Source organism: Daktulosphaira vitifoliae, unplaced genomic scaffold, assembly GCF_025091365.1.
Source record: "Daktulosphaira vitifoliae isolate Bord-2020 unplaced genomic scaffold, ASM2509136v1 Scaffold_5, whole genome shotgun sequence".
In the NCBI taxonomy this organism is placed as follows: Eukaryota; Metazoa; Arthropoda; class Insecta; order Hemiptera; family Phylloxeridae; genus Daktulosphaira; species Daktulosphaira vitifoliae.
This window is the reverse complement of record NW_026099576.1, coordinates 28,778,777-28,798,829: the sequence shown is the minus strand read 5'-3', so window position 1 is coordinate 28,798,829 and position 20,053 is coordinate 28,778,777. Positions and strand designations below refer to the sequence as shown.

At 27.5% G+C, this 20,053-nt stretch overlaps 2 protein-coding genes across 6 annotated transcripts in view; both read left to right on the top strand.

Annotated features, from left to right (window-relative positions):
• LOC126908706 (uncharacterized) overlaps window positions 1-4,454 on the top strand; it is a 6,318-nt gene extending 1,864 nt beyond the window's left edge. The window contains exon 2 of the mRNA XM_050691015.1: window positions 3,874-4,454. Within this exon, the coding sequence (XP_050546972.1) occupies window positions 3,874-4,243 (370 nt within the window). The 3' untranslated portion in view covers window positions 4,244-4,454. The remainder of the gene's footprint in view (window positions 1-3,873) is intronic.
• Window positions 1-20,053, top strand: part of LOC126908685 (uncharacterized protein MCAP_0864-like) — a 244,180-nt gene that overhangs the window by 189,413 nt on the left and 34,714 nt on the right. The gene's annotated exons all lie outside the window — the stretch shown is intronic.

Genomic DNA, 20,053 nt, shown 5'->3' with positions numbered 1-20,053 from the left:
ATTTGTTTATTAGATATAAACATTTAAAGTTTCAAATTTTTGAGTTAATATATAGGTATAATACACAAGGGATTACAAATACAGGTAGCTAATTGATTTTTTATGACATCGATATTAGCAGGTACACAGCATTGTTATTATCAATGATAGTAAGGTACATGGTTGTGAGTTTATAAATACACTAACTGACAATACAAAAAGTATATCTATTGGTAGTCATAATTGATAATAAACAATCTGTGACTGTGATAGCAATATCATAAAAAACCAATTAGCTACCTGTATTTGTAATCCCTTGTGTATTATACATGAATATTAACTCAAAAATTTTTACCCCTATTGTTTGAACACGTGATTAATATTACTTCTGTACAATTTCTGCGTAAAATTAAAATTTAAGACACTGGAAAAGTATAACTGAAAACTGTCATTTTTTTAAAAAAATTAAATGAAACTGATAATAAATAAATAAATAATAAAAATATTAATTTTACAAAAAAGTAATATATTACCCTATTTTTTGTTCACATTGAGTTCTATAAAAATTGTTCTTCGTGTTTTTGGCGAAACTTCAAAAATAAAGAGCGTACACTCAAAAAAAGAAAATCCACCAAATTTTTGAAGAACTTCAACCCCTTTGAGGCACGTGAAGGAGTTGACTTATTGTACTAAAATTTTATCAGTTTCATTTTTTCAGTGAACCTAACGAAATTTTGAGCCCATGACTCTGAATTTATCAAGTTGAAAAATAAGGACCACCCTAATACTTATATTGAGATTTTATTTATTTATATAAAAAGAGACATTATAGAATTTTCGTGTGTGCGAATTAGCACAATTTAAGAAAGAGTTTCACGCTTATCGTCGATAGTCAAAATACTATACAAACCATCTAAAAGAAGTAAGTTAATTTATGCTATCCCAATTATATAGAGGTAATAGGTCTGAAAGACGAAGCAATAGATCATTCATTGTATTAATATTGTAAAATATTATACTTGACTGGGTGGTTAACATCTTGTACATAATCACGTTACATGGTATTCGCGAACTGACTTGTCGTTCCGTTGCCCTTGTGCATATTTTTTGGTACCAACCAACATTCTTTATTTCACCTCAGCAATATATTAACGTTCATAATTTTTATATCTACTTGTCTTCGTTGTTCTAAGCCCTCGGACCACACAACCCCGATAGAATCCATACATTCTATAACTATGATTACCATAACCTGTTTTTATTTTATTTTGTTATTTTAAATTATAACAAAAGGGTCTTATACTTTTACTTAGCAATTACCTACAGTTATTTTTAATAAACTAATTACAATTCACATAATTAACGTACGACCTTATTTTTATGTTCCACTTCGTCAACCCTGAAGAGTAGAAAAAAAAAATTAGTTGACTGTATATTATTGTAGAGTTTTATGAAATTAATATTTTTTCCTTTTACAAAAATCTTAAATTTTCAATGGTTTCTGAAAAAATTATTGTCTTTACCAGATTTTGATAACTCTGTATGTAGACTTAATAATAGCCGGTAAACTGGTTCATACTACTATGAGGTCGACAATAAAATATAGATATTTTTAATTACTAATTAATTGCATGTGTTGGCGTGGTGGACAAACTAGATGTTGAAAAAACCTTAGTGTTAAGCCACGCCTGCCGCCATAGTGTACGGATGGATGACCATCGTGCGTTTAAGGTAGTAAAAAGGACCATGTCCAAAGTGTAAAAGGCAACGGGAAACCACTGCACTTATCCTATCCATAGTAATACCTGTTGAGACCTTAGGGTATCTGATATCTAACGACCAAAAACCAGTAGGAATTAAAAATATATAGATATATATAATATATAGATTTAATAATAGCCGATTCATACTACTACTAGGTCTACACTAAAATATAAATATTTTTAGTTACTAATTAATTGTAATTTTAACTCTAAAAAGACTTTTCAATTTTCCTTTCTCTGTTTGTTAAACTGTTAAAACTCAATTGATTTACAAGATTACAACAGAAAAATGAAAATTTTATAACTTTAAATGCAGAGAAAATAATGAAAAACTATAACATCAAATATTTTTTTCACTAGATTAGATATGTGTTTTTTACAAAAATCAAGACGTAAAAACTGTATTTTATGAAATATTATCATAATAATGTAGAATTAATTTTATTCTAAACAAATATTATAAACATGTGACCTGATTCAAGAAGTAATATAAAATACATTTCTATATGCTGTTATAATTCAAAAATACAAATAAAAAAAGTAAAAAGTTGATAAAATATAAATGATGAAAATGAGCGATAAATGATGGGTATAGTGAGAACCTGATGTTGTAGTTCTATCGGGGTCGTATGGTTCGAGGGTTTAGAACAATAAAGACAAGTAGATATGAAGAAATAAAAGCATGTCCTCTTTCTTGAGGAATATGAGCTAATAAACTTGTAAACACCTTTAATAGGACACTGAGGTAACGGGGCGGTAATCCGACCCTCGAATACCCAGTCGAAGTGTCTATTAATATAATCAGATACACATTAGGTTTTTAAACTCTTTTTAGGCACGGGGCGGTAATCCGACCCTCGAGACCCTGTAATGTGTATATGTAGCAGGTGTGAACAAACTAGCAAAATAGCTCTTGATATTAAAAGGAGATTATAGATCTATTGCTTTATCGTTCTTTACTCAGATTATTAACTTTAAATAAATGGAATAATATAAATTGACTTACCTTCGTATTTTGTAATGTCCAAGAAGATAAATGAAGTATTTACCAGAAATGCCAATTTTTACTCAATGTTATTTGTTTATGGTAATAATGTCTTTATAGATCAAAATAAGTTTTAAACATAAATAAAGTAAACAAAATAAAATAACTCAAACGGCAGCACGGGGCCGTGATCAAAATGTAATAGCAAGAGTAGTTTGTAGGAAAGAACTAGCTTACTGGAGATGTGGCTCTGGCCTTAGCCGTAGCCGTGGCTCTCTGTCTCTCTGGGTTTTTCAATGGATATCAGTACTTTTTATAGTACTAAAAAGGTACCCCCATATCCAGGGATATTGCCGTTTGTGTTATTTATGATTATTATTTATTGTTTCAAAGTATACATTACATGATAATTATATTAGATAATATAGTTGACAATAGATGAGTTGGCATATATATAAATAATAATAAATTGTATTGAACAGCATATTTGTTATGACAGATAAATTATTTGTTTGTTTACAAGTTGTTTAAAATACAAATTATACATTTTTCATTGATAATTGTGAGATGCTTAGTGCAAAGTATTAAGCATATCACGACAATGCATTACAATTTTATTAGAGTATTAATATAATAGTATAATAAATTTATATTAATGATAATTATGGATATTTTAAAAATGTTTGTAATTTTAATTACATCAAATTTCGCAAACTCTTGTACATTCTATTGTAACGCAAATACAAATTTGATTAAGATTAAGAAACTAAATAAAATTTTTGGTCATACAAATTGGATTGAGTTAACAGAAGACTATAGTTATTGTTATGGTAAAAAGAATACCGAGACACAAATTTATACTAAAAATCTATTTAAACCCGATAATGGCGATACAGAGATAGTAACCAGTAACAATTTAAAAAAAAAAATGATAGATGGTTCCATGATATTGAGTTCAATTTACTACAATATTGTTAATAAATTTAAATATTGTGAAACGTGGATTAGTAACTGTGTAAAATGTAAATATATATTGGTTAATTCAAAAAGTAATAAATTTGAGTTAAAATTTTGTGAAAGATTTCAGCAACACATAAAAATTAATTTTGATGATGAAATAATTGAAAACTTGAACCTTTTTAATAGGGCAATTAATATTTTCAATCCATTAATAACTTGTATGAGAAATGCACTACATTTTTTCAATTACTCAACGCCTGTTCTTACAGTTTTAAATAAATTAATGAAGTGGCAATCAAAAATTAAAAATACTGAAGAAATAGTTGACATTAATACTGCTGAAAATGAAAGTAAGGAACTCATTGACTTTAATATTTTTGACGAAAATTATTTAAGTTTTAATCGAAAAGTTCTCAATAAGTATAATACGGAAAAACACAATAATATATTCGGCTGTTTCAACATACGCCACAAAGATTTAAAAGAGAATATTGCAAAGGGTGTACAGAAATTTTGTATAGATTTAGGCTTTGATGGCTTTGATGTTAAAAAATAAATAGCATCATTTTACTCCAATAATGTACATATATATTATCTTATCCGTGAAATTGTCTTGATTACTGGTTATACTATATTTTTCATAATACTGGCTTATTTTAAGATAACTAATTAGCAAACCTTTAAAATAAATAAAATCTATTATGAAAAATGTAAATTTATTAAATCAGTTATAGTGTAATACTTTCTATTTTAGAGTGAAATTATTTGTGTATAATTTATTTATCAATTTTTAAATTATGATTTTCACATTTTATTTTATCATAAGATGTATTATAATAAAAAATTAAAATTGTTCTTCATTAGTCGTAGTATATACACGTGTTTATTTATCACATCATGAATTAAAATAATAAGCCAAATAATTTTATTATTTATTTTAATATTGCGTTTTTTGTTTAAATTACAAATTTGAATCCCCATCTGTGAGTAAACAAAGGGTCATATTTAGGAAAAATGTATTGGAAATAAAAGCGAAATCGCCTATAATATTTATAAAAAAAAATTCATTTTGTTTCATTGATTTTTCAACAAAAAAAATATAGTATCAATAATATCAAATTTTACCAATTTTAAAAATCTCAATACCTGTTTTTTGAGGTCGTCTCTTCCTAATTTATTTGATGGGATTATACCGTGACCATAATGAAGTTGCATGATAATGTCAAAAAGATTTAGGCTTCGATGGTCATGTTAAAGAATAAATACTACCATTTTTTATAGCTTCGATGCGAAGCTGAAAAGGTATTAGTTTTACTATGATATATTTTTTTTTTTTGTGTCCGTTATCACTTTTTCTCAGCTTTCACCGAACGGATTTCTTTCAACGATATGTCAAAAAATCAGAAATGGTATCTATTCGTAGATATTAGCCTTAAAATTGAAAAAATTTCCCTCGTGTCCCGTAAATGGGGGAAATCTTCAAAAAAATTACAAATTTACAAATCACTAATTTTCGGAAATTATTTCAATTTTATTTACTAAAAACTGCCGTAACTTCTTCAAAAATAAATATATCATAGTAATTTTATTTTAGATATGCTTGATGTCTTTAATTATCATTTAGTATATTTTTTTATAAAATTGACCCTTTATCTGCCCACAGGGGGGATTTAAAATGACAACTTTTTCACAAAAAATTAACTTTTGAAAATGTTCCGGAAGGTCTGACACTTTTATATATATCTTAAATTAAAGCTAATGTAATGTACTTTATTATGCAAAAAAAAAATTTCAGACTTTATTTTGTTTTTATGTTGAAAATAGCTACCAAATGCTATTATTGTGTGAAAATTCTCGATTTTATTTTTTACATTTTTAACTTTATAATGATATAACTTATTGAAAAGTTTATGGAACAACATAATTTTTTTATGAGAAATAATATTTTTTAATAATCCCTTTTTCATTTGACATACTTAATCTTAGTCAGGATATTAATAAAGAAATAGCAGATTATGTAGCTTTTGGAATAATACACCAATTTTTTTTAATTAAACACTATCTAAAGATTTGCATCGAAGCCTTTTTTTTTTATGTGATTTTAATCATTATCAGATATTATTATACTTGATCCAACTATGTCACGTCACTACTGTGACGCGGCCTCCCTGTGCTGGGTTTTTTTTTTAATTGTTTTAATTACTTTATTTTTTAGAATAATAGATTTAAAAAATATAGTTTTATATGAAAAAAGTTTATTTATTATAGAAGTTATAGTATAATACATTCTATTTAAGAAAGAAATTTTTTGTGTATAATTTATGTATCAATTTTTAAATTATAATTTTCACAATTTATTTCATCAAATTTTATAAAAAAATTTATAGTAAAATTAGTTCATTAGTAATAGTGTATACACTATGTTAATTTATCATATCATGAATTAAAATAATTAGTCCACTATTTTTAGTATTCAATTTAATATTGTGTTTAACTTTCAAATTTGAAACCACATCTGTAAGCAAGCAAAGAGTCTGATGTTAGAAAAATTAATACTGAATAAAATTGAAATATCTCTAGTATTTATAAAATAAAATACGTTTTGCTTTATTGAATTTTCTAAATAAATAAATGTTTAAAAAATGTCCACATTTACCAATCTTAGAAACCCTAAATTTTTGGGGAATTTACCCTTTTACGGATAACGAGAGTGATGTTTTAAATATTTCTGGCCAATGTTAAGAACTAGATATGAATTTTGATTTATTTACTTATCGTAAAAAGAAATTGGTTAAAAGACATTTATACAAAAATATACTTTATAATTGCGCATTTTTAGTTCTTTTTTAAAGTTTTAAGTTTGTCTTCGTTATAGCAATAAAATCGACTAGTCACGACCTTGATCCAAAATTATGTTTTTATAAAATAATTTTATTTGTAAAACCCATCAATTTTTTCGTATACTCGAAATCAGGTTACCTTGTAACACGTTATTTGATAACATTTTTCAGAAAATTCTCATTTATTATTATGATGTGTTATTTTTTCAATTTTAAGTTATTAAAGTTATCTCAAATTTATTTTAAACACATTATAAAATAACAATAATGAAATATTAAGTAGACATTTATAAAGTTTATCAAGGTCAAAAATTATGACGTCATGGAATTCTAATTCACCCTTACTTCCCCTAGATTCGCCATTGACCTTGTGTAATATATAATATAAATCTAAAGAAAGACTCATTTGTTAAATAATAAAATGATAAATGATGACCTTGAGACTTTTGTCGACGTTTATACACCGTCTTCTATTATCATTAACAGTTTTTTACAGTTTTATTTTTATATCTATAATAAAAAATTTTAAAAAAGCGAATTATACATATATACAAAATATCTTATATCTAAATGACAACACTAATAACTTTTTATTCAATAATCATATTATTGAATTTTTTTAAATAATTATTGCCTTTTAAGACTACGTTTAAAACATATTTTTCATTATTTATCTTTAATAATAAAAATAACAAAAATAAATTATTTTATTCTTAATCTCATTCCAAACTTCAAAACAGCCTTCTTTTTAACAATTTAAAAAAAAAAAATTGTTGAATTTTAGGATATGTACGCATTAAGTACAAGTATACTAATACATATAGTAGTAGGGAGTATGTAAATTATGAACTTAAAAAATTGCAAAATGTTACCCCTCGGAATTGTTCGAATACAAATAGAAATAATAATTGATTTGTAAATTCTTTTGACTAGTTGATAACCACTTTTGTAATATTACTTTTTTAGATATTAGCGTTTAAAGAATTTGAAAAGTTGAGACTCGCGGTAATGTTTAGTGACGCTCTATTTTAATTACAATTCACAGATAATAATTCTTCTACGTTGCGCGTCCCTCTTGTCTATAACTAAAAATTATACAATCCAAATGAACGGTACAAAACTGTTTATCGGCTGGTCAAAATTTAATTAATTCCATTTAGCATAGAAAAATATAATTATAGATTCTCATTTAACTCTAGAAAATCACCTCTAAGATCTACCCTTAGAAATCAATTTTTATTACAAAAAATTTGATATTTACTATAGGTTATAATAATATATCAATTTTAATTTGTCAATTTGTATAAAAAAAATCATTATTAACCGATGAAAAATGGAGGTAGTATATGTACTCTATAATAAATCACATTGTATGTAAGTTCTCATTGTGTTATTTTAGTTTAGCATTTATGGGCTAATAGGTACAATAAGTAGACATTTTAGAAAAACAATTCTGTTAAAACAAACGATGATCGTTTAATATTTGAAACAAGTTTCTTAATTTTAAATTTATTGACTTAAGATAAATATATGAACACAATAAATTTGATACCGTCAACTTTGAGGCAAATAAATATTTTATAGATATCACCAAATTTTTGTGAAAAAATATTGTATGTATCTTATAATACTTGTAAACATTTTACTAGTGCTGTAGATTGATACAGCTAAAACGATAATGGATATTTAAATATCAAAATGACTGTAATCAATTATTTGAATAAATTTCGAAAATGTACAAATTTGTCATATAAAAAACATGTTTTTAGATCATCAAAACAATATGGCAAAATACAAAAAAATATATTTTTATTTCTATGAAATGTTAACTTAATTTTGAATAATTGTGAAGATTTTATTTAGAAACTTATTTTTATTCAAATATTCATACAGGTGATTCTTTTAANTATTCAAATATTCATACAGGTGATTCTTTTAATGTTAGTCACTCATTTTCTCTCGGAATAAAAATTATGTTACATTTTGTTGGGTTGGGTGCAGCTTTTTATAATGTATATTTTTAACGCATATTCTACTCGCGTTATTTGACCACTCTATTTAATTTATTATAATTAAAAATTTTAAAAAATGGCAATTTTTAAATTAAATAATAATAATAATAAATAAATTGTTTTTATTGTATATTTTGTAGTAAAATGAATAATAATAGTCGTTATTTAAAATTTTAAAAAATGGTAATTTTTAAATTAAATAATAATAATAATAAATAAATTGTTTTTATTGTATATTTTGTAGGAAAATGAATAATAATAGTCGTCTTGTATATTTGATATTTCGTGTAAATATTTTTTCTGCTAATGGAGTATGATTTTATATTTCTCTACATTATTTCTTATACCATTAAAGTATTTGTGATGATATTTTGCTGTGTAGTCGTAACGCGTTCCCTGAGGTTTGAATAATACAATTTTCTCATTAAAAATGTTTTTTTTGGGGTAAATTATAGAAAAAATAAATAAATCATATCTATTAGCATATTAAACAAAAGAAAGTAATTTTTATCTTAAACGCAACTCCGGACGTTCGACTATATGGTTTATGGTGAACACACTTTTTGTAAATAGTGACTCGGATCGTAATGGGCTATTACGGCTCGTTAATAGTGCGCCATAATTATTAATAGCACTAATCATTTATAGTTAATCCGTTAATCCGAGCACGTTATCCGTTCGTGATTATCAGCTGTCANGTTATCCGGTCGTGATTATCAGCTGTCAATCGTCGCCCACGACAGTGTTGACGATAACATTATGTTTGTCTTGTTCGGCGGTCGGCAGACAGGACAGGTCAGGTCGTTCAGCACCGTGAGACACATCGGCGACTATGTAAACCAGTTCACCGATGACTTACGTCCGCCGCACGTGCCGCCTAATTATATATTAACAGTTTCTTTAACTATTTCCAACACAAACGGTATGGTAAATGTTTTATTAAATTATTGTTACAAAATATTATTGAGGTGAATATTTAAACAATTTTTAAAAATTAAAATTTCATTGATAATACTCTCTAAACCTAAATTTTAATCAAAACAACAATGCAAACACATCGTTTATAACAAATAACAGCCGCCTAATTATATATTAACGCCATAGTATTGTTCATCCGTATTTTTATGAATTTTGCAGTATTATTGAAAATCATTGTTGTATTTTGAAGTAAAATAAATTGACTCCACAGTTATTTTGTGTTGCGACATATTTTATTACTTATATATATCATATCGTCTCAATAGGGTCTTAAGACTCAGGCCCTTTAAAAATTTTAATAGTTCCCTTCAAATTTATGATTTGTCGGTATTGTTATATCAGAAGTTTGACCCCTCAGCCGTTTAACTGTACTAAATTATTTTAGCGTCCCTGCAAATTTTCCCAGCCGTTCGCTTATTCAAGATTTATAGGTTTTTTATAATTGACTAACAACCTAATTTGGATCTAATTAGCACACTCGGAAATACTCCAAAAGTTTTAAATCTCTATTATAATTATTTTACGAGCTACAACCAAAAAATTGGAAAACGATGAACAATTTGGTAGATATTTTTAGGTCGTGATGAATATTGTTATAATTTTATTTTTATTCACGTCGCATTAAAATGTTTAACAAAAAAATTGTATTTGAGGTTCTAAATAAGTGAAAATATTGCTCGTTTCAATTGGTATTGTCTGATTTTAGAATAGGTATTTTTAAAATTTTTAATGACTATTCCTATAACCATAAAAAGTTATTAACTAAACAAATTAATTGTCACCTTTTGTATTATAAATATACATGTATGTCTAATACACTTTTGATAACACTGTTTGAATTGTGAGATATATTTTTTTAAATAGGTTTCATTTTTTAATGATAGTAGGATCATGTTGTCTCATTAATTTATAATTGAGGAAAAATTCTAATAATAATATGTTATGTGTATTAGCAAAATAATGTTCGTTCATATTTTTATTTAAATACAATATGACACGTCGTGATACACGTTGCCCCACGACTCGCGTCACCTTATTCAGCCGTCTCCCTGCAATGGGTATTCGGTAGTTTGATTGACGAACACCGCGTGCCGTACGTAACGGTGCTAAGTCCAGCAACTGCCGCACGGCCGATGACGACCCGTCGCAAGTGATACGTTGTGTTTTTTTCCCGCCGTCAAAGTGACGGCGTCGCGGATATTCATCACCGGCTCCGGACGATTCGCTCGACCGGACTCGACTAACCGCACAGTCGCCACCAACGCTGCTAACTTTTCAACGCCAGCGAAAGTGCAGCGATATTATGCGAAGAGTATTTATACTTATTGTGTTCGGTTCTTTTTAAATTAATTTGTTGCTGTTCATGAATAATGAACTCTCTACTACCAAACCAGTGTCGACTACTGAAGTCGTGTGCAACTATTATATTGAGTTAACTGAATCATCCTAAATGAAAATTTATTTCCTTTAAACTTTTTATGAATTTTAATTTATACCAAATTTACTATTGATTTTTTTTAGGTTACAGTAAAAACACTAGTTTAAAAAATATATAATTGTGTTTTCAGCGCTTACTATAGAGCTATACCAATAACATATTTCGAGTCAGTACAATGAAATATTTTTTGTATTTCATTTATAATCATAACAACTATGGTGGACAAATGCCGACTTGACAATTGTCCACCATAGTATTTAATACATTCATCACCGTTAACATAATNTATTTAATACATTCATCACCGTTAACATAATTAATATATACCCTTATGATTTTGCTCGCATACTTCACGTGTAATTCCAAAGCCAATCATTCCACTGTTATTTACACATATTTATGTATGAGCATATACAGCTCTACAATATAACCATTCTAAACAGTTCATAGTTATCAATGCCGATGTTTATTGTAAAACATGCAACTTAAATAAAAATTCGTTCACTATCTACATTTATATTAATATTGAATCTCTCAATCACTTGGCCAATTTGTCTAGTTTTTCTTAGTCATGATCATCAATATTTCCACGATGAAATATGAATAACATTTGTATTATGTAAAATATCCCTTCTAATACTTAAGTCATAAGATTAAATTTTGCAAAACATTTTTAATTCATCGTTTTTCAGCATTACTTATTATAATTTTTAAGTATGTGTACTTCAAAAATAGAAATATGTATAATTTTTTATCTCAAATAAAAAGTAAATAATTAATAACTACAATACCATAAGCAAATATTTGTTCACATTGTAAGATATGAGCAATTGCAAAAAACAAGACGTAAAAATATGTATTTTATAAAATATTATCATAATCATTTTGAAAATTAAGTTATTTTATACAAATAAAACACGTATGTGATAAGGTATATAAAATACTATATAACAACTTTGTATATACTTTGTATATATATATGGCTTTGAGTATAATATTTTTTATATTTTTTAGTTTTTTAAATTAATAATATTTTTTATTTTAATTTATTAGAGTATTTAAATTTTAGTATAATATATTTATATATATATAATAATGAATATTTTGAAGATACTTGTAATTTTAATTACTTCACATTACGTCAAATCTTGTACACTCTTTGGTAACGTAGATACAGAAAAAATTAAGGAGCTGAATGAAATTTTTAGTCATAAAAACTGGATTGAATTGACAAAAGGCTATGAATATTATAAATATAAAAATCATGATAATAAGCAGCATGATAATAAAAAGAAAAAGGAAATAATTAATCAACGCAGGCTTTTTGGACCCGATTCAAAGAAGGTAACCAGTATAAATTTAAATAAAAAAATGAGATATGGTTCAATAATACTAAGTTCAATTTACTACAACGTTGTTGAAATATTTCGTAAATTTCAAAGGGTTATTAGTTTTTATGTCTCACGAAGAGATAGATTGAAGAATGCAGAAAGTGAAACAAATAAAAATATAAGATTAGAATATCAATATTATGAAAATTTTAATTTTGATGATAGAATTATTGAACAATTAAACTATTTTAATGAATCTATTAATACTGCCATCCCATTGCTAACTTGTATGAGTAATGCACTAAATTTTTTCAATTACACAACCCCTGTTCTTACAACTCTACAAAAATTAATAGAGTGGCAATCAAAAAAAGAAAATATTGGAAAAATTGATATCATTGAAATTGCTGAAATTATGATAAATGAACTTTTGGAATTTAATATATTTGATGAAAATTATGTAAATTTTAAAGAAAATTTTGGAGAAATATATATAAGTTATGGATACGATAGTTGTTTATTCGATCCATACTCGAGTAATTGGAATATTCCAAGCGATATACAGAAATATTGTATAGATTTAGGCTTTGATGCGTAAAGAATAATTACCAGAATTTTACTCCAAAAATGTACGTATTCACTATCATACGCATGAAATTGTTTTGATTAATGCCGTACAATATTTTTTATAATACTGGAATATTTTTAAAAACCTCTTATAAAAAAAGTTATTTTATTAAATAAGTTACAGTATAATACTTTCTATTTTAAAGTGTAATTATTTGTGTACAACTTATTAACAATTTTTTTTTACTATACATAGTAATACATTTATAGTAAAATTGTAATTCATTAGTCGTAGCTTATACAAGTGTTTATTTATCATATCATGAATTAAAATAATTAGTCCACTATTTTTAGTATTTATTATAATATTGCGTTTTATGTACATCATCTCATTTTTCAAAAAAATCTAAACATTTTATGTTACATGGTTATTTTATTGGATACAATAATTTTTTACAAATATTATTTAATTCATATAGCCTGATTTAAGTTGAATAAAAGAAAAATTAAAGTTAATCACAAGTTATTTGTAAATAACCTCATCATCATCACCATTGACCGTTTTTCTGTTTATTGTGGTAGGCACTACCTTATTTATTTGACGGATTTTTTCCAGCTGTTTATCTGATACAAGATCATTGTAGTTGACTCAACCGTAATGAGGTTGTAATGTTAATCACTTTACATGGTTTACATTTTAATGTAATTATATGAATAATAATAACAATATTTATATGGTACAATAATCATTTTGATGTCTATAATATTCAGGACAATACCTTATACAATTCTGACGCTTATTTCGAATGTGACTTCAATTTTTATAAGACGCAACTAATTTTTGAGATAATTACTAATTAATAATTAAATATTAATTAAAAAATTAAATTATTATTAAATATTACATTTTTATTTAACTTCATTTTATGACAAAAAAAGTTGTGAAAATTTGGGGCTTATCTGTCCAGTTTAACCTTTTTATAGACTTTTAAATTCGAGTTTGATGTACATTATGCAGCATAAACAATTTGTACTCTTCGCCGTAATTATGTTTGGGTTAATTAAATAATAATGACATTTTTTAAACTCCCTTAATCCAGTTAGCTGTGAATTTACTAAACATTATTATTATTAAATTACAAAATCAGCTTAAGATCATTTGAACACAAAGCAAAAAAAAATATGTCGAATACTAAAAAATTGACATTAAATAATATTTAATATATTGTATAGTATGTTTGTAAAAGAAATTTTTTTTATCCTATAATTGGAATTTTTACATACTTTTATAGTGGTAATCGGCGGGTAGACATAGTATAGATAATGTTAGTTGAACAGTAATGTGAAAAAAAAGGACTTTAAGAAAAAAAAACATTGAGTATTATGACTAAAAATTAATAATTACAATTACCAGTGTAAATTACATGGCATTAACCCAAATGTATATTTGGATATGCCGACTGGCCACAACCTGATATGAAATTTACAGTATATAGTCTATAGCAGATGCTTTCGAACAACAAACAATCCATTAAGTAATAAACCATTAAGATTAATTCTAAAACTTTAAGAGATATTTATTATCATTTATTCAACCACAAAATATTATCCCTTTCACCTTTTTATCTATTTTATACTTCTTTTAATATTAATTTTTACTATGAATTTAAATTATTCATTTACTACTATTTTCAATTTTTTCTAAGTAAAATAACTTTTTATTTTTTAAATTTTCAAATAGCCATATTTTTGACAAAAATATATGTGGAATTAGCATAATAGAATTTTTTGATTAACAAACAAACATTTTTATAATCTAGTTGAAATTTACTGAGATATTATATTTATACAGTGAGTTCATTAGTATTTTTTAATTGAAGAATAATGAACTGCAACACTGTCATGATTAATAAAATGCATTTGAATAATGTCTCAAAATACCTTTAAAAAATTTAGAAAAATGCTTTTTTAAATGAAATAGTTTTTGTTTTTACAGAAGGACTTTCCTTTAAAATAATTTTAGCTGATTACTAGAGAGAAAATAGAAATGACTCTCACGCATGTAACCATATTTTAATCCCACAAAATACTATTGTTGTGTATTGAGTAGTGATAAGCTTTACGATTATATTATAGCAGTAGTTCCGGTTTACACCCGGCCCAGATAACAAGTAACAAACGCGCGAGTACCCAATAAAAATGTAATTTTCATCAATTAAGTTTTTTCGTAAAAGTAATTGCGGTGTTGATTATATCCTTAAGTAAACCCGCAAAACATTGGTCCTTCATCCAGATTGAATGAAAAAGAATTTACTTATGTTGGGTAGTGCGTTTGTATAGTGAATGCCAACCTCGTGGCAAAGTGCGGTCTTGACTTAAAAATATTAAGTCGAGTTTGGGCTCAGAACTCGTGCGTTCAACTCTATTGTGCGTATAAAGTTCCAACTTGGATTACTTAAAAAAAAAAAAAAGGAATAAAACAATACTAATTAAGGTAAAATATTAGTACATTTATATACATGTGCATATTCTGTATACAGTTGTTTTAAGTCGATTGCCTAAAAATACTCGTGCGTAAAATCCATTTTGTACAAATACTAAAGTTGGTATCTTAATTATATTAGAGTGTAAAGAGCGATAGAGTAGAAGAAATAACAGGCAATTCCGTTTCGAGCGTATTATTAGCGTGTAATACAATGGCTGAATTAACGAGTCTTATCTCGCAGAGAGGAAAATTGAAGGCCACGTCATACGACTGGCTACTTATATACAAGATAATGCAGCCAATATGGATCTTGATCAGATGGCACTTAGACTGGAAAATGTGGTGGAAAAATGGAACGATTTTGAGGAAGTGCAGTCGCAAGTAGAAGGATTAACGAATGATTCGGATATTACGATTAAATATAGAGAAGAGTTCGAGGATGTATACTTTTAGAACGTTGCTCGTGCTAAGAAAATTTTGGCAACAGGTGGTAGCACTTTGGACACCTCTGTGGGGGGAGATAGTCTTCCCACGGGTTGACTATGGTAGCCACTAGTAGGGCGTATTGAAACGGCGATAAAATTAGCGCCACTTTCTATACCGCAGTTTTCTGGCGAGTATACCGAGTGGTCCGCGTTTGAAGGAATATTTAAAACAATTGTGCATGAAAACACGGCCTTATCAGACGTACAGCGGTTTTTTTATCTGTCGTTATCTCTAACAGGAGAGGCGGACAAGGTAATACATAATTTGGAAACCACTGCGGCGCAATATAAAGTAGCATGGAGTAGGCTAACAGAGCGCTATAACAACCGCACAGTGCTAATTCAAGTTCATGTGCGCGCCCTGTTTGATTTGGAGCCATTAAAAAGAGAATCGGGTTCTGCGTTACGTGCGTTCACTGACACAATTGTCAATCATATAAATGCGTTAGAAACATTAGGTCAAAGGCCCCAACAGCGCGGAGCGATTTTAATACATTTAATTTTATCGAAGCTAGACCCAACTTCAGTGAGGAAATGGGAAGTATTTTCTGCGGAAGAAGAAGAACTAGAAGCACAGACTCTTTTAAAGTTTTTGAAACCTCGTTTTCGAATTTTAGAGGCTGTTAATATGGGAAAACAGGAAAAAGAGTTTAAACGGCCTATAGCAAGAAACAAATTTGTTAGGTCTAACGGATTTGCAGTTACGAGTGAACTAAGTTTTATTTGTAAACAAGCGCATACAGTGTATAAATGTTCGACACTTTTAAGTCTAAGTGTGAGAGAGAGAATTAAAAAGATAGCTGATTTAAATCTCTGTAAAATTTGTTTACAAGTGCATGCAGGCGAACGATGTACACAACGGCGGAGTCCTAAATGTTCGCAGCAATCGCATAATAGTTTATTACATATTCTGCGCGAAGATAAGCAAATTAATGATGTGTCCGTAGCGGTCGTAATTTTTGTTGTGTGCGCTACAACTGTTTTTTTATATATATACATTTTTTTACGTGAGTGTCCCCTGTTCGTTAATTATGTAAATTTTGTGTTTAATGGCGTCGGCTAAACCTGCCTCCATATTCGTTAGCCCTTCGGGGCTGGTAATGTATAGGTTATTATATAATGTTTTGAGTCAGTTATTTTTTAGTGCGCCGTGCCATAAGCACGTGTGACGAATTTTTTTTATATTTTTTTATATAGTTTTTTTTTGTAGGTGTCCCTATATTTTTTTATTTAGGTCCCTCAACATGGCAGGCGTGTTCCAATACCAGCTGTCATGTTATATATATTTTTTATAGGTTTTATAATATATTTTATTGGGCGATGAACATATTATTGGTACAATGTGGTGACGTAATGCATTTTTATTCCGGGGTGTCCCAACGTCTTGCAAGCTAAGCCTAACTGCCAAAAACCAGTCGCTTACTTGGGACGTATACGCGCCGTGTTTAGCGGCAATTCTGCGATTAATAGCCGGCGGGTACCCGAAGACGTTCATCGTATTCTCTAATAATAAAAGTGTAGGTGTAACTAGTTTTTTTTTATTAATATCTGTTTGTTTTTTTTTTCTTTCTTTGTCCCCTTTAATTTGTAGATGAGGTTTTTTGATCATTCGGTTTTTTGCCTCGTAGTAACTTAATTTTTTTTGTTTTTTTTTTACTTAATAAAGTCCCCTTAATTTAACTTAACCATCAGATTTTTCTTCTTTTTTGCGTGTTCCATCTTCAATGGACTCGTGTATTTTTTTTCCTTTCAAAAATCAACTCCCCTAGTTTATAAGGTACGGGCAACGGCATTCTATAAGGCCATCCCTCATTAACATGGTTATGTGACAACTGTCACGAGGTTTTGGTGTACATCTACTATCAACGACTCAACGGACATCAACTTTAATATTTATTAATTATATATATTTTTTTTTTAAATCCTACTGTGGTCCGACAATATACTGTCTCGCCCAGTAGGTTGGCGACCCTTTACTTATAACTTTGTAAAACGCCATGAAAGTTACAAATTTTTCGTTGCGGCCAATTAATTGATTTTTATATATTTGTAACCTTTCAATTTTAGCTAAATTTGTAATTTGGTTTCCATATGAGTTCAAAGAATTTATTAACGCATAAATTCCACATCGTCCGTCAGTAGGAACATCTTCCCCTAATTGATATTGTGAAAACACATTCATAAATTTTGATGTAGAAGTATCATTAATAATAGAATTAATGTTTTTCTTAATGTTTTTTATAGAACATTGCACGTTAGATATAATGCCATTATTGTGTTTAGGTATTGAAAGTATAGGGTAACAGATTAATATATCTATCGGTTGATTTTGGAATATTTCAAATATCATGTCTTTGATTGTGTCCCAATATAGGCCATCACAAATTAAATCTACGGAAGAAAATGCTATAATAGGAAACTTTTGTTCTAAAGCAATATTTTTTAGATTAAAGAGACTTTCGTAGAGATCTAGGTATGAAGCCTGAGAATTGCAAAACTCTTTTGTNAGCCTGAGAATCGCAAAACTCTTTTGTTATTAATAAGTGTATTATTTTATCAGATATTATTGTGTTTACTTGACCTAAATATATGTTAGTATTTTTTAGCAAATCCGTTATGTTACCAAATTTATTAGTAAAATTTTCAAATATTTTAGATTTATATTTTAGGTCAGTAAATGTGCAAAAAGCTATGGTGTAATTATTGGGAATATTTATAATATCTACAAATGTTTCTTTGATATTGTTATTTTGTTTACAACAATTAGTGCTTTTTATATGATGCATGTTTTTTTTTATATTTTCTATTGTGTTTTTAAATTTACTACTTATTATAGGGGTTTTGATTTCATTTAAAAATAACACTTTTTTAGCATAATTTATATATGCGTTATGTTGAGATAAAAATTCATTGCCTAATATAATTGTACTACTTAAATTTTCTATAACGCACACTGGAATTTGATAAAATTTATTTTCTATTTCTAATTTAATTGTGGTTGTTCCCAATAAATTTAATGATGATTTATCTGCACCGGATAATTTATAATTGTGATTTTTATTTATATTAGATGAATCTATGAGGTCAGGTCCTATACAATTTATATTTGCACCTGAATCTATTGTGACTTCTATTGGTTCGTTATTTAATTTAGCTAAAATATATAATGCATTAGCTTTTCTATCGCGATTTAGAATTATAAAAATGTTGTTTGTGTCAGTGTTAGTACTTTTATTTGGAATTGGAGAAGAAGGTGAATGCATATAATCTCCAATTATTACATTTGACCTTGGCGCGTGTTTTTTCGGTAGTTAGAATTTTTGTTGAGATAACAATTCTCCCTTGTATGATATCGTTTATTACATAAATCACAGATCAAGTTGCAATTTTCCGATTTGTGATTATTGCGATTACAATATATACAATCATTCTTTCGCTCATATGTATTTCTGGGACTATAATTATTATTGTAATTTCTATTAGCATATTGCGTATTATTTTGTTGATAATTATTTGGGCGAGTATCGTTATAATTTTGACGTGAATAAAATATTGGACGTAAATAATTATTTCCCGAACGTAAATTGTTGTTGTTTCGACGCGTATTATAGTATTCTTGCCGCGTGCCATTAAATAAACGTTTGCTGTTGTCGGTGTTATCATTATTGTTTTTAGTGATAAAAAACTGAAGTTAAGAAATTTGTGAAATTATATTATCTAACTGTTGTTGCATTTTATTTTGCTCACCGATTTGATAAATATTTTCGCTAGTTATTCGCTGTTTTATATCGTCTTTCGATTGTTTAGTATCCCCTTGTAACATAAATTCAACGGATTCGTATTTTCTTACATTAGCTTTTAAATCTTTTAAACTATTGTTGTTTAATATACCGACATATCGAGCTATTTTTGGATGTAAACCTTTCATTATATTATTATACTAACTCGGATTGTGACATTTTAGGATCTACTCGCTTACATAATTTTTCGGTATTATTAATAAAAGAGGCAATGGACTCATCTGGGAGTTGTTTACGTTTAGAGAGCATAATTCTAAGCATGTGATTTTATGCAGTGGGTTCAAATTCAATACGCATGACGTTTTCTAGGTCAGGCCATTTTACTGAGGGGTTCTCCCTTTCATAATTTTCATAAAATATTATAGCAGTATCGGTTAAATAAATAGCTAAGAATGATTTCTTTTGATCGGGTGACCAATTATTAATATCG